We start from the raw sequence: 16540 nt of genomic DNA, 5'->3' as shown, positions 1-16540 counted from the left end.
TTAAATAAATTTCGAGCTGGAAAACAGAATTTTCCATTTTTTTACAAATTTATAGTTGGAACCGGCAATTTCCAAATTTCAAGAAATTCTTATTGGAAAAGGAAATTTAAAAAATTACATAAATTCCGAGCTGGAACAGGGAATTTTTAATTTTTGTACAAATTTATAGTTGGAACTGCAATTTATCCAGAATAATAATTCTGACTTGGAACCGGAAATTTTCAAATTTTAAGAAAATCTTATTGGAAAAGGGAATTAAAAAAATTAAATAAATTTCGAGCTGGAAAACAGAATTTTCCATTTTTTTTACAAATTTATAGTTGGAACCGGCAATTTCCAAATTTCAAGAAATTCTTATTGGAAAAGGGAATTTAAAAAATTACATAAATTCCGAGCTGGAACATGGAATTTTCAATTTTTGTACCAATTTATAGTTGGAACTGGAATTTATCCAGAATAATAATTCTGACTTGGAACCGGAAATTTTCAAATTTAAAGAAATTCTTATTGGAAAGGGGAATTAAAAAAAATTAAGCGTATCCAAATAAAAAAAAAGGATTCAGGAGAAATTAATTTTAAAACCTAAAATTCAAAACAAATAATTTTATTTCGAAGTTAAAAGATTAATTTTTAACTCAAATTTAACTGGGATAGTTGAATTTGAAACCAAAATGAATTTGTAACTAAAATGAGGAATTTTTAACTAGAATGATTTAATTTTTGACCAAAAGGATTTTCAACCAAAGAAATTAATGTTTAATTAAATCGATTCAAACAAATAATTTTATTTCGAAGCTAAAAGATTAATTTTTAACTCAAATGATAAATATTTAACTGGAATATTTGCATTTTCAACCAAAAATGTTCATTTTTAACCAAACTGATGAATTTTAACTGTAATGTTTACTTTTTCTGTTAAAAATATAATTCTTAACGAAAAAATAATAAGTTGGGACGACTGAAAAATCCCGAAAAATAAAATTCCCGACAGAGTAAAATTCCCGAAAAATCAAATTTGCGAATAATAAAATTGCCGAAAAATAAAAATACCGATTTGGAAAATTCTCAAATAATAAAATTACCGAGAATTAAGAATACCGAATTGGAAAATTGCCGAAAAATAAAATTCCCAACAGAAAATTGCCGATTTATAAAATATCCGAATTGGAAATTTCCCGAATTGTAAAATTTCCGAATTTTAACAATTACAAGTTTTTATAAATATATTCTATTGATTACAAATACAACAATAAGATATTAGTTTCAAAAATTATTTTTAAAATTTAAATTTTCCAAGCTTATTTTTTTAATTAAAAAAAGCAATAATTTTAAATAAAATATTTCTAGATAACGCATGTTTTTTTAATGTGTATAAATTTATATTTTGAGTCTGTTTAAAAAACGTTACAAGGTACGTAGAAAATTTAACGAGAATTTTCTACGTACCTTGTAACGTTTTTCAAAAAGGCTCAAAATATACATTTATATATAGATTAAATAAAAATTTTATTTTTGCGAACGCTTTTTGTATTTTTTCAAATACTGTGAACATTAAAAAAACATGCGTTACCTACAAATATTTTATTTAAAATTATTGCTATTTTAAATTCAAGAAATAAGCTTCGAAATTTTAAATGTTAAAAATTATTTTTTAAACTAATGTCTTATTGTTGTATTTGTAATCAATAAAATATATTTATAAAAAATTCTAATTGTTGAAATTCGGGAATTTTCCAATTCGAATATTTTATAAATCGGCAATTTTCTGTCGCGAATTTTATTATTCGGGAATTTTCCAATTCGGTATTATTATAAACTGTCGGGAATTTTGCAATTTGGGAATTTTATAATTCTGAAAATTTACTATTCGAAAATTGTATTATTCGCGAATTTTCCAATTCGGTATTTTTATTTTTCGGCAATTTTATTATTGGTGAATTTTATTTTTCGGCAATTATCCAATTCGGTATTTTTATTTTTCGGTAATTTTATTATTCGCAAATTTGATTAATCGAGAATTTTCTAATTCGGGAATTTTACAGTGTCGGAAATTTTATTTTTCGGGGATTTTTCAGTCGTCCAAATATTTCCAGTAAAATAGTTAAGTTTTCAAAAATATAATTTTTAACCAATTAATTGAATTTTGAAATAAAAACGTTAAATTTTCAGTTGAAAAAAATTATATTTAAAACAAAATAAAAAATACCAACAACAAGAAAAAACAACGAATTTTCCACAAAATAGTTGATTTTTCAACTAAAATGATAAATCTGTAATTAGAACAGTTACGTTTTAAACAAATAAATATGGATTTTCAACTAAAATAATTAATTTACAACTAAAATAGTCGAACTTTCAACCAAGAAGATGAATTGTCGATAAAAAAAGATGAATTTTCATTAAAAATCATTTAACAAAATTCGTGAATTTTTAACTGAAAATTATAAATTTCCAACAAAATTAATGTTTAACCAAAGATATTTTTACAAAATTATATAAAAAAATTAATTAACGATTAAATTCTTTTTAAACTGAACACACCTTTCAAAATTTGATTTAAAAATTTCGAAACATTGACATGTTGTTTGACCTTTTTTTTTTAATTATAAATTTTTTTTAATTTAAGAATTTATAAACATATTTTAAAATTATCCGAATTTGCCAATGAATTTTTTTATAAGTCCTTCAAAATTAAAGAAATTTCTTTAAAACCCTTTTAAAACATTCGACATTTTTTGTTCGAAATCTATATTTAATTTAAAATTAGGCCATAAATTATTTGCATCAAAATGCTTTCATTTTGTATTTGCTTAAGCCCTGAAAAAAAATATAAAATGGAAAATTCTTGAAGTGAAAGATTTTTGAATTACGCATTCTAAACTGAATGATATTATAATTGAAAAAAATCAGAATTTAACTAATTATTTGAAATACGGTTGAAATCAAAAAATTAAATTAAAAACATTAATTAAAAAAAAGGAGAATTCCACAGAATTAAAAAAATAGGTTTAATTAATTCTAAAAGTTCAAAATATTCCACTTGTTTTTATAAAATTAAGCGTATTAAGAAGAATTCAAAAGAATTGAACAAGATTTTTGAAAATTAGAAAATAGACAAAATATTCCACTTATTTCAGAGAAAATTGAGCGAATTCAGAAGAATTCAAAAGAACTAAGTGAAAATTTACAAAAATCACGAGAACTCCGAAGAATTAATTTTTGTTGTTGTAAAAAATTAAGACTAAACTAATTTTAAAAATCCAAAATATTTCACTGAAAAAATTCAAAATATTTCACCAATTTGAGAAAAATTGAGCGAATTTAGAGGAATTTAAAAGAATTAAGCAAAATTAAAAAAAAAACACACACACAAGAGGTCCAAATTATTAACTAAAAAAATTTTGGTCTTCAAAGGCCATTTAAAAACCATTTAATTTTGAAGCCATTTAATTGGGTATAATTGAGTTAATTGAAATAACTTCAAAAGAATTCTGGATAAATTAATTTAAAAATCCAAAATATTCTACTGGAAACAAAATATTTTACTGAGAGGCGAAACTGATCGAATTTAAAAGAATTAAACATTCCTTTTTGAAAATCAAAAGAAGTTCAAAGAATGTAAAAAAGAAAGAAAGAATTTAGGCTTAATTTATTTTTAAAATCCATAATATTCCAATGATTTTGGAAAAAAATTAAGCGAATTTGGAAGAATTCAAAAGAATTTTGTTGCAAAGAATTCAGGCTAAATTAAATAAAAAATTCAAAATACTTCACTGACTTCAGCCCAAATTGATAAGGAAAACTTGAATTTTGCTAGGAAAAAGAATTAAATTCCCGGGGGTTTAAAATCAAATTTCTATTCGCTTCCCTGGATTTTTAGAAAAATTTGGGATTCTGAAAAAATAGGGAAATAGGAAACTCCGTGATGCCTTAAAATGGGTCTATAATAAGTCCCAATATACTCTATAATAAGTCACAAAATACAATATAATAAGTGTCAAAATACACTATAATAAGCCCTAACATACACTACATTAAACCTCAACATATACTAAAGTAAGTCCCAACATGCAATATAGTAAGTCCCAACATACTCTATAATAAGTCCCGACTTAAACCACAGTAAACCCAAAAATACACTAAAGTAAGTCCCGACATACACTACAGTAAGTCCTAATATACAACATAGTAAGTCCCAATATACTGTAATATGTGCCAACTTAAACCTTAGAAAATCCGAACACACACTAAAGTAAGTCCCAACATACGCTAAAGTAACTTCCAACATACACTACATTTAACACCAACATACACAAAATTCAGTCCCAACATACTCTATAATAAGCCCCAACTTAAACCATAGTAAACCCAAAAATACACAAAAGTAAGTCCGGACATATACTCTAATAAACCCCAACTTAAACCTTAGTAAACCCCAACAAACACTAAAGTAAGCCCCAACATACACTAAAGTAAGCCCCAACATACACTAAAGTATGTCCCAACATACACCGTAGTAAGTCCAACACACTCTATAAGCCCCAACTCAAACTACAATAAAGTAAGTCCTAACATACAATATATTAAACCCCAACATACACTAAAGTTAGTTCTGACATACACTATAGTAAGTCCCAACATACACTATAGCAAATCTCAGCATACTCTATAATAAGTCCCAACTTAAACCATAGTAAACCCTAACATAGACGAAAGTAAATCCCGACATACGCTATAATAAGTCCCAAAATACACTATAATAAGCCCCAACATACACTATAGCAAACCCCAAAATACACTAAAATAAGCCCCAACATACACTATAGTAAACGTCAACATACACTAAAGTAAGTTCCAACATACTCTATAATAGGTCCCAACTTAAACCATAGTAAACCCCAACATAGACTAAAAGAAGTCCTAGCACTATAATAAGACCCAAAATACACTATAATAAGTCCCGAAATACACTATAGTGGGCCCCAAAATACCCTACCATAAGTCCCAACATACATTATAATAATTCCCAATACTCTATAATAAGTCCCAAACTACACCATAAGTCCCAACGTACTCTATAATAAACCTAACATACACTATAACTCTCGAAATACACTATAAGTCCCAACATAAACTTAATTAAGTCCCAATATACACCATAGTAAGCCCCAGCATAAGTTATAGCAAGTCCTGACACACCATATAATAAGTCCCAAAATACATTATAATAATTCCCAATCTACTCTATAGTAAGCCCCAACATACACTACAATAACTCTCAAAATAAACTTAAGTAAGTCCCAACACACACTAAAGTAAGTCCCAACCTAAACTATAGTAAGCCCTAACATACCATATAATAAGTCCCAAAATACATGATAATAATTACCAATCTACTCTATAATAACTCTCAAAATACACTACAAGTCCCAACATATACTATAGTAAGCCCCAAAATACCCTATTATAAGTCCAATATACACTAAAATGAACCCCAAAATACACTAAAGTAAATCCCAACCTAAACTATAGTAAGTCTCAACATACCTTCCGTGTCTTGGGTCGCAGGCTGCCATCATGTTCTTAGCATCAAACATTTGTTGTGTCAATTCCGGAACTGAGAGTGCTCTGTATTGCTGGCTACCCCGGGACGTCAGAGGTGCAAATCCGGGCATGAAGAAATGGAGTCGGGGGAAGGGAACCATATTGACTGCGAGTTTCCTGAGATCAGCATTCAGCTGACCAGGGAACCTCAAACAGGTGGTGACGCCGGACATGGTCAGGGAGACGAGATGATTGAGATCTCCATAGGTGGGTGTGGAGAGTTTAAGGGTGCGGAAGCAAATGTCGTAGAGGGCTTCATTGTCGATACAGTAAGTTTCGTCTGTGTTTTCAACAAGTTGGTGGACTGACAGGGTCGCGTTGTACGGCTCAACGACTGTGTCAGACACTTTGGGAGACGGGACGACAGAGTAGGTGTTCATTATTCTGTCGGGGTATTCCTCGCGGATTTTCGAGATGAGGAGGGTTCCCATTCCGGATCCGGTGCCACCTCCAAGGGAGTGGGTCAGCTGGAATCCCTGGAGACAGTCGCAGCTCTCGGCCTCCTTGCGGACGACATCAAGAACCGAGTCTACCAATTCGGCTCCTTCAGTGTAGTGTCCTTTCGCCCAGTTGTTTCCGGCCCCGGACTGACCGAAAACAAAGTTGTCGGGACGGAAAATTTGACCGAAGGGCCCGGAACGGACAGAGTCCATGGTTCCGGGCTCCAAGTCGACGAGGATGGCTCGGGGCACGTATTTTCCGCCGGAAGCCTCATTGTAGTAGACGTTGATTCTCTCCAGTTGGAGGTCAGAGTCCCCATGGTAAGCACCAGTTGGGTCGATGCCATGCTCGTCACTGATGATTTCCCAAAACTGTAAGAGAGCCAATGTTGCATTTCGAGAAATTTTCTTATGTAAAATAACGATTAGTATCTCGTCAGCATTGAAATGAAAATAATTACATAAAATCCTATTATTATTAATGTATAATTTATATAATTAAATAATTCAACTCTACCAATTATTGTAATACATGATCTTAGTGAAATTAAGATTGGTCTTTTGTTTCTATATGTTCAGGGTGGCGATTAAGAGGAAAATTTGAACTTCCTGGTCCGTTCCCAGTCAAGTTTTCCAAAATTTCCAGTCAACAATTTTGAAAAAAAACTTATATATTTCACTAAAAAATATCATTTTTTACAAAAAATGGAACAGGTAAACATTCAGTTGAAAAAATTAATTTTCAACAAAAACAAAAAACGGATTTTCAACCAAATAGTTTAATTGTAGACCAAAGTGATTAATTTGCAAATAAAATTATGAATCTTCCACTGAAACATGCAGTTAAATTTTAAATAAAATAAATGAATTTTCATTCAAAGAGATGACTTTTTATACAAGAAAATTTAATTTCCAAATAAAAAGAATAATTTTCTACTAAACAATACAATTTTTCATCCTAAATATATGAATTTTTAATTAAATAAGGCAAATTTTCAACCAAATAATTGCATTTTGAACTAAAAAAAAAAATAATTTTCAACCGAAATAGTTGAATTTAAAAAAAAAAGAAGACTAAAAAACTAAATTAAGAAAAACTTAAATAATTAAATTTTTTAGTTAAAAAGATTACTTTCCACAACAAAAATTACTATTTTTCATCAAAATATATGAATTTTTAATCAACGAAGACAATTTTTCAACCAAATAGTTGAATTTTGAACTAAAATAATAATTTTCAACCGAAAATGAAATACTAACAATTTTACTTCAAAAAATTATTTTTAAACCAAACATAAGATTTTTCAACTGAAACCAAGAATCTTTAGTTGGAATAGTTTAATTAAAAAAAAAATTCGAATAAAAAAGATAAATCAACCAAAACTTAAATAATTAAATTTCAAGTTGAAAAATAACTTTAAAAAAATAGTTTTCAACCGAAATTACTTTAAAAAAAGGAAAAATTAATTTTAAACCAAGCATAAGAGTTTTAAACTAAAGCAATCAATCTTCAAATGAAAAAGTGGAATTAAAAAAATAATAATTCTACTAAGAAATATAAATCAAACAAAACTTAAATAATTAAATTTTAAGTTGAAAAATTACTTTCCACGACAAGAAAAAATTGTTGCATTTTCGAAAAAAGTGATGAATTTTCAAATAAACTTGTAAATATTTAACTGGAATGGTTGAATTGTAAATCAAAGTGATGAATGTTCAAATAAAATTATTAGTCTTCAACTGAAATATATAGTTAAATTTTAAAGAAAAAAGATGAATTTTCAATGAAAAGGATGGATTTTTTGAAACAAAATTAAATTTCTACAAAAAAATATAATTTTTCATCAAAATATATGAATTTTTAATCAAATTATATAATTTTAAAATAAAAATTTTATTATTTAAAAAAATTATTTTCAATCAAAAATACAATACTAACCATTTTACTTTTAAAAAATAATTTAAAATAAAGCATAAGAGTTTTCAACTGAAGCAAAGAAGCCTTAACTGAAATAGTTGAATTAAAAAAAAAACTTTAGGAATTTTTAATTAAAGAAGACAAATCTTCAACCAAATAGTGGGATTTTGCACACAAAAAAATAATAATTTTCAACCGAAAATGGAATACCAACAATTTTACTTAGAAAAATTAATTTTAAACCAAACTTAAGGATTTTCAAATGAACAATAAATCTTTAACTAAAATAGTTGAATTAAAAAAAATATACTAAAAAAGATAAATCAACCAAAAATTAAGTAATTAAATTTTAAGTTAAAAAATTACTTTTCACAAAAAAAATAGTTACATTTTCGACCATAGTGATATGTTTCCAAATAAAATGTAAATATTTAACTGGGATAGTTAAATTTTAAACCAAAATGAACTTTTAATTAAAATAAGGAATTTTTAGCTAGAATGATTGAATTTTTAACCAAAAGAATTTTCAACCAAAAAAATGAATGTTTAATTAAAACTATTCAAACAAATAATTTTATTTCGAAGCTAAAAGATTAATTTTTAACTCAAATGATAAATATTTAACTGGAATATTTGCATTTTCAATCAAAAATGTTCATTTTTAACCAAACTGATGAATTTTTAACTGTTATTTTTAATTTTTCTGTTAAAAATCTAATTTTTAACCAACAAATAATATTTTCAGTAAAATAGTTAAATTTTCTACTGGAATAGTTAAATTTTTAGATAAAAAATCGATTTTCAACCAAGTATTTATATTTTCAACCAGAGATGAATTTTCAATTTAAAAAATTTAAAATACGCCACATCTGATTATAATATTTCAATAAGCAATATTTCAAAAATATCATTTTTAACCAATTAATTGAATTTTCAACTAAAAAAGTTAAATTTTCAGTTGAAAAAAATTATATTTAAAACAAAACAAAACAGAATTTTCAACAACAAAAAAACAACGAATTTTCCACAAAATAGCTTATTTTTCAACTAATATGATAAATCTGTAATTAGAACAGTTACATTTAAATCAAAAAAATATCGATTTTCAATTAAAATAATTAATTTACAACTAAAATAGTCGAACTTTCAACCAAGAAGATGAATTTTCGATAAAAAAAAAGATGAATTTTCATCTCAGAAGATAAATTTTCTAACAAAAAATATTAATTTTTTACCAAAAACATAAATTTTTAACTGAAAAAAATTAATTTTTATGAGTGAAGTTTTAACAAAATTCGTGAATTTTTAACGGAAGATTATAAATTTCCAACAAAATTAATCTTTAACCAAAGATGTGAATTTTAAAAAAATGAAATATTCAACAGGAATAGTTAAATTTTCAGTCTCAATTAAAATTGAACTAATTGATATTTCAACCGACAAATATTTCAATTTTATTATTAGAAAATTAAAATATCTTCAACAAAAAAGGACTTTCTAGAAAATGAAATAGATATTATTATTTCTTTCTTTATTATAATATTTATTCTAACTTTTAAAAATAAAAAAAAAACATTGCTGCTTAATTTTATATTTAATTTGAAAAAAATTTAGCACGTTCTAGAAAAAAACAATAAATAATTAATATTCATATAAAGAATTAGTGCACAGTTCTCTAATTATTGCTTTTTAATTTGTGCCGCAGCAACTGGCGATTGTAACGGTAAAAATATCCTCATTGAAATAATTGAAACAAATGTAGATTATTATGAAGACGGATATTTTACCTCGTTTACTTTACTTATTTCCATTGAATCGAAATTTGAAAATTTGAAGAAAAAATATTAAATTGGAAAAAAATGGTACAGTTAAACTTTTAGTTAAAAAAAAATGAATTTTCAACAGAAAAAAAACCGATTTTCAACTAAAGTTATGAATATTTAATTGGAACAATTAAATTTTTTACAAAAAAAAATTAATTTTAAACGAAAAAAAGATCACTTTTCAGCCAAAAATTAAGTGATTAAATTTTCAGTCCAAAAATGAATGTTTAATCAATAAGATGAATTTCCAGCTAAACTTATGGAATAGTTAAATTTTTAGTTTAAACAATATTAATTTTCAATTAAAAATATATATAAATATTTATACTGAAATACAAGAATTTTTAACCCAAAAGAAGAATGTTTATAAAAAAGATTGACTTGCAAAGAAAAAGATAATTTCTACCCCAAAAAATTGTTTTTTTAAACAAAATACTTGGATTTTTAACGAAATCGTTTTTCAATTGAAAAAGACAAATTTTCATTCAAATTGTCGAATTTTTAACTAGTAAAGATTAATTTTCAATTAAAATAGAACAGTTAAAGAAATTAATTTTCAACCGAACAATCTATTTAAAGCGTCATATATTCCTAAAAATGTTTTTAACCGACTCGAATTTTTCCTAAAATTTTGAAAAACTGTTCAAAATGTAAAAAAATTGCCTTTAAAGCGTCTACATTTCACCAGGAATGCTAAGGAAATTTGTTTATTCTTTTGAAACATTTCGAAATTCTTTTAAATCTTCTACATTCTATTTTTAAAATCTTTAAAAATCGACATTTAAAAAAAATTTTAATTCAAATTTGCAAAATTAAATAAAAAAATGCCTAAAAATCTTTCAGATTCTTCTTTGAAAAAGTTTTCAAATATTTTTAAACGGAAGCTTAAAAAATTCTTTACAAATCGTTACAAATCTATTAATTTTTAAATCGTTTCAAAATTTCTGAATATCTCTTAAACTTACTCAATTTTTTTCTCTCTAAAATTAAGTAATATGGCAAAATTGCTCAATTTTGCTTTAAAACATTTTTGAAAATTTTAGGAAATAATTAAAAATGTGTTTTGTAATCTTTTTCAACTTTCTCTTAGCATTTATTACAAAACAATCATTTTAAATTTTCTTATGAGTTAATTACACTTTTAAAATAGAACCTGAACCAATAAAATTTCCCCAGAAATCTTGAAAAAAAATTAAACCTCTTTCATATTTATTAAAAAGTTTCAATTTTTTTTAATTCTTCAAAATAAATTTTTGCCTATAAATTAATTAATTAAATAGGATACGTAATCGGACCAAAATAACACGAAAAATTCGTGAAAAAATTGCACCAATCTTTCTCAAACTGGGTGAAATAAATTTGGTAAATACTTTTAAAATGTATTGCTCCATAAAAGAGTAATTCTGAAGATTCCAAATTTGGATTTTGAAAGTGATTGTAAGAAAGATCTCGTAATGAAAATGCTCATTGAGAGTTAGGTGGATTCAAGGAACCGGTAAGGGATTATAGTTTTCTTTATTTGGAAGTGTCTTGCCTTCCGATGTATACCCGATATCCTTGGTCACAAACATTACACAACTTTTATTTTAAAGAGCCTGCAACATTTTTTTTTACTCTACTGGCATGAAAATCCATTAAGGCCAATCAATTTTAATTAAGGCAAATAAAAATAAAGTTCAGTAGAAGGAGTTAACAATAATTAATTAAAAATTAAACCGCACTTATTTGAACTTTTTTTTCTATTCCACAGAATTTGCGGAAAATTTGTTATAAATATTGTATTTCAAATTGGGGAGGGTAAGACTAAACGTACCGAAAAAATGTGGCTATTTGTACCGAATTTTTGCAAAATAGACCCTTTTTAAATGTTTAAAAAAATTATTATGTGGGGTATAAATGATTAAAATTCCAATTTGCTTATCGCAAGTATTAAGAAAATCCAACTTTTCTTAGATAAAAATGTATTCTTTTCGGTTGAAAAGTCTATTAAATATTTTTTCTGAATTGACCTTTTTCATTAAAAAATTTTAGCTTTTGGTTTAAAATTGAATTATTTTATTAAAAATTCAACAATCTTTTTTAAAATTCATACTTCTTGCTTGAAAATTCATCCTTTTTTGTTGAAAATTCGCCATTTTTGGTTCAATTAAATTTTTTTTTTATAGAAAATTCAAATCCTTGATCGAAAACTCCTTAAACTTACTTCCTTAAAAGTTAATTTTTTTAAATGAAAATTCATTTTTTCTTGGTTAGAAACTACTTTTTTAATCTAAAAATGTAACAATTTTGTTGAAAACTGAACTATTTTGTTAAAATTAGAATTATTTTGTTAAAAAATCAACTATTTTGTTAAGAAATTTAAATATTTTGTTGAAAACTCGTCATTTTTTAAAAATCCAACTGTTTTTTTATTTTAAGGTAATATTTTTTTTATAGAAAATTCAACTCCTTGGTCCAAAATTCCTTAAACTTACTTCCTTAAAATTTAATTTTTTTGGCCGAAAATTCAGTTTTCTTGGTTAGAAACTATGTTTTTAATCTGAAAATGTAACTATTTTGTTGAAAATTTAATTATTTTGTTAAAAACTCAACTATTTTGTTAAAAAATTGAACTATTTTGTTGAAAATCCAAATGGTTGGTTAAAAATTAACTTTTTTGGTTTAAAATTACAATTTATTTTACAAATTTCAGAAAATAAAAAAATATAAACTTAAAATTAATCAAATAAAATTTAAACTAACATCAACCGGATCGTTCAAAATATTTATTTGAAAATATATGTAATTTTCCGAAAAAAAAATTTTTGTTAGGAAATTCAACAATATTTGGTTAAAAATCTTTTCTTTTTCATAGGAAATTAATCCTGCTTTAAAATTTTAATATTTGACAGAAAATATGCATCCGGTTGACAACTAGCCTTTTTTGGTAGAAAATAAATTTTTTTGTTATTAAAAATGCAACTGTATTGTTCAAAAATAATCGGTTTTAGTTGAAGATTCAACTATTTTGTTTGAAAAACATCTTTTTTTTGGATATGTTCAACATCTTTTTATTTAAAATTAAAGCATTTTCAGATTTAAATATCAACTATTTATATTTAAAAAAAAAATAGTATTTCCGAGTTCGAGATACAACTGTTTTGTAGATAATTCCATTAGTTAGCTTCAAAATTTCTAAAGTTTTGGATAAAATTCTTTTTCTTTCTTCTTGAAAATTATTTTTTTTTTGCCTGAATATTGAAATACATTTTACAAATAAAAAATATATATTTTTTAATTTATTATATTTTCAATTTTTCTAAATTTCTCATACTAATGTCATGCTTCCAAATTTGAAAAAAATGTTGCTAAAAGAAAATTTATGTTTCAAAAGATTTTATATAAAAATACTGTTTTTGTAATGCTTTTAAATATTTAAAGCCGATGATTTTTTTCGATAAATTTTTTAAATTGGATTATTTTTTATTGAGAGTATAACGTTTTTAATAATTTGAACATTATACTTAGAAAATTAATTTAATTTAAAAGTGGTCAAAATCGCATAATCACAAATTTTGAATTTTCAAAAATAAATTAAGCAATTGTAAATTTAAATTACAAAGTTTAGACCATCATAATTTTAATAAAAACAACATTTGAAACATAAATTTTAAACTAAACTAATCGTAAATTGAATCGGTCCTGCAAATTAAAAAATATGATTTGAAAACAAATTGGAGAATTTTTTTGTAGCTGTAAAAATATAAATAACAGTAATTTCAACTTATTTTCATTTCTTTAGATAATTGATAAAAATAAATAGATCGCAATATTCCCCCACAAAAATTACATGTTTTTAAATTTAAACTTTGAATTTCTCATGTTATTGAAATGATAAGAATTCATTGTAAAATCACTAAATTTAAACACACAAATAATCCTTTTTTTTAAATACATTTTTGGTGCGAAAAATATCATATTTGCAAATTTCAAGTTTGAATTCGTAAAATTTAGAAAATTACAAGTTTTAATTTTTTTAGATGAATTTTATAAATTTTTAAAGGTGACAAATATTGATTTTATAACAGTTTTCATGATTGAAAATTATATTTTCAAAAATGATTTGAATTTTAACTTTAAATCGGTCGAAATGGCAAAACATAAAATTTTATTCATCCCACTTTTTTTTAATAAAAGAAAATTTAAAAAAATAAATGCATTTTTTATTTTAAAATCCTTTTATTATCCGCTAAAGTAGTTATAAAAACGTCACCCAACAAGATAAAAATTGATAGATTATATATTTTCTTTAAATATATAAATAAGTAAATAATTAGACTTATTTATTTTTATTTACATCAGTAAATTGAACCTATTTTTTATTTTATAATAATAAAGTCAATAAATCATATTTATTTATTTAAAAAAATAGTATTTTGATCGAACAAATTTTTCTTAGGTTCAATCTATTTTCTAACTTATTGTTTAAACTTTAAATAACAATAACTATTGAAAAAATTATTATTTAATGCAAAATAAAAATAAGTCTTTTATCATAAACCGAGAACCATTCTTTTTCATTGCAAAGATCAAATTTTGTTTAAAAAAGCGCAATATTCAATCGGAAAAAATGAATTTTAAATATAAATTACAAATTCAAAAACGTCCAAAATTTAATTTAAAAAATTTTTAAGTATAAATTGCCAAATAAACTATTAAAACTTAACTTGATAGGAAAAATTATGAAATTTTTTAGCGTTGTAAAAAATAATATCAGTAAATCAAACCTAGTTTTTAACTTTAATTTGTAAAAATGCACGAATTATAACATTTTTTAAAAATTTAATTAAATAATGGTAATTTCTTATTCGAATATTTTTCCTATAGAAAAATATTTAACATAATTTTTTTTCACAAAAAATATTTTTAACGTTATTTAAATTATGCAAGTTTTCACCAAAAATGTATGAAAACGACCGAATTTTGAAGAAAGCTAAGCCAGAAAATGTTATTTTAAGGCATATGTGACGAAAATTTAAAAAAAAAAACTATGTAAGCCAATATTATGACTTTTGTGACATTGGCGTAGAATCTGTTTAAATTTAATAAAGTGCAAAAAATTAAAAAATAGATATTGAAATAATTAAAAATTAGCACTGAAAATCGAATTTTACAACAAAAAAAAAAAAGAAAAAAAATGGAAAAACGTTCCTAAAAGCAACTTCCATTGTTACATTCGAACACAAACAAAAAAACCGTTACAAGTCCGTTACAAGCAAGTTTTATCCTGTCTTCCGACATTCGAACACAGAAGTTTTAAAAAAAATCCCACACAAACCAAATTTTATAAAGAAAAAATCGCAATATTCAAACAGAAAAAACGAAAAAATCTTAAATAGAGCATAAAATATCCAATTTTTGCTGTAAAAAGGAGTCTTCTTGAAAGTCAAATAAAGTGATGGAACACCCCAAGCCTGCGGTACTCGCGCAAGAAAAATTAAATTCAGAATCAAACACAAAATAGAAAAATAAATTATAAATAAAAACTAGTAATCTCGAATATTCTATAAAAAATATTTCGCAAATGGAGAAGATTCCCGAGATACTGAATTAACGGATCAATGATTGTTCGGTATGATCCTGCAACGGTTGGAGCAACAAGGAGTCGGCGTACCGCGTCCTACACACTTACAATTTTATCCAAAAAAACCAACAAAAGAAGTACATACCTTGGCTCCAATTTGGTTTCCGCACTGACCAGCCTGGATGTGAACGATTTCCCTCATCTTGTTTGCTAAGTTGAATTCTCTTTATTTCTCGATTATTAAAAATCGAAGTTTAATAAACAGTCGAAAAACTCAACACTGAACACTTCACCAGACCAGACGAGAGTCAGCGAGATCCAGCGAATTTCTATGAAGAGTATCAAGTGGGGAAGGGGGGACGGTTCTGAACGCTACCGATTGGCTGGCGGTTTTACCCCCACCAGAGGGAGAGTCAAGCGAGTGGCAGGCGCAGGAAAGATCTTTGGGCACAGGCAGCAGGCGTTTTCGACGCTGCCGGCTTTCCGAGAAGGAACGGTTTTCCGTTAGTTAAATAATATCAATTATTCTTGATTCGCATTTTATTGTGTGGGATTGTTTTCAAGTTGGTATTTTTTTTAGGTAAATTAATCATCTTTGGTTGCTGAGATATTCTCTTTGGGATGATATATATTTTTTTTTTTTCATTGGAAAAGTAGCTTTTCCCGCGCGATTTTTCTTGGGGGAAAATTTGAATTGAGAGTAGGTGGTGGGGGTGTTCGATTGTCGTTAGAAGACGTTAGATTTGGAGGTAGAATTCATAGGCGTAGAGTCGGTAAATTATATCTATACATTCGAGGATAAATGATATGAGTTCATGTTTTGGTTAATAATTGCTTAGGAAATGGTTAAATAATTTGCTCCTTTTTATTTATTTTACTTAAATTTGTTTTTAAACAGATTTTTAATTTTTTTATGCATTCATGTTTTTTTAAGTACCACCTGTTTCTATTGAATTTGCAACCGGACAATTTTAATTTCAAAAGTACATCAATTTATAATTTTCAATTTAAATTCATTGAAACTGGAGGCTTTCAAAATTGGCCATTTTGAATTGTCGAAATAAAATAATTATTGTTTTAGGCATTCATAAAATTTTTAATTCAAGCCTTAAAAGTTGAAACTATAAGCAAAATTTGGAATTAAAATACTTTAAACTTTATAACTTAAATTGAAGTGTTCAGAAGGGATGAC

The 16540-nt window shown here is 25.4% G+C and overlaps 1 protein-coding gene across 1 annotated transcript in view; it reads right to left on the bottom strand.

Moving 5' to 3' along the window:
- LOC117179091 (tubulin beta-1 chain) overlaps window positions 1-15669 on the bottom strand; it is a 16394-nt gene extending 725 nt beyond the window's left edge. The window contains exons 1-2 of the mRNA XM_033370740.1: window positions 15494-15669; window positions 5548-6416 (exon numbers count right to left, since the gene is read on the bottom strand). Of these exons, the coding sequence (XP_033226631.1) occupies window positions 5548-6416; window positions 15494-15550 (926 nt within the window). The 5' untranslated portion in view covers window positions 15551-15669. The remainder of the gene's footprint in view (window positions 1-5547; window positions 6417-15493) is intronic.
- Window positions 15670-16540: the final 871 nt, after the last annotated feature.

The sequence above is a fragment of the Belonocnema kinseyi genome, chromosome 8, assembly GCF_010883055.1.
Source record: "Belonocnema kinseyi isolate 2016_QV_RU_SX_M_011 chromosome 8, B_treatae_v1, whole genome shotgun sequence".
Taxonomy (NCBI): Eukaryota; Metazoa; Arthropoda; class Insecta; order Hymenoptera; family Cynipidae; genus Belonocnema; species Belonocnema kinseyi.
The sequence above is the reverse complement of the archived record's forward strand: the minus strand, read 5'-3'. Positions and strand labels throughout refer to the sequence as shown.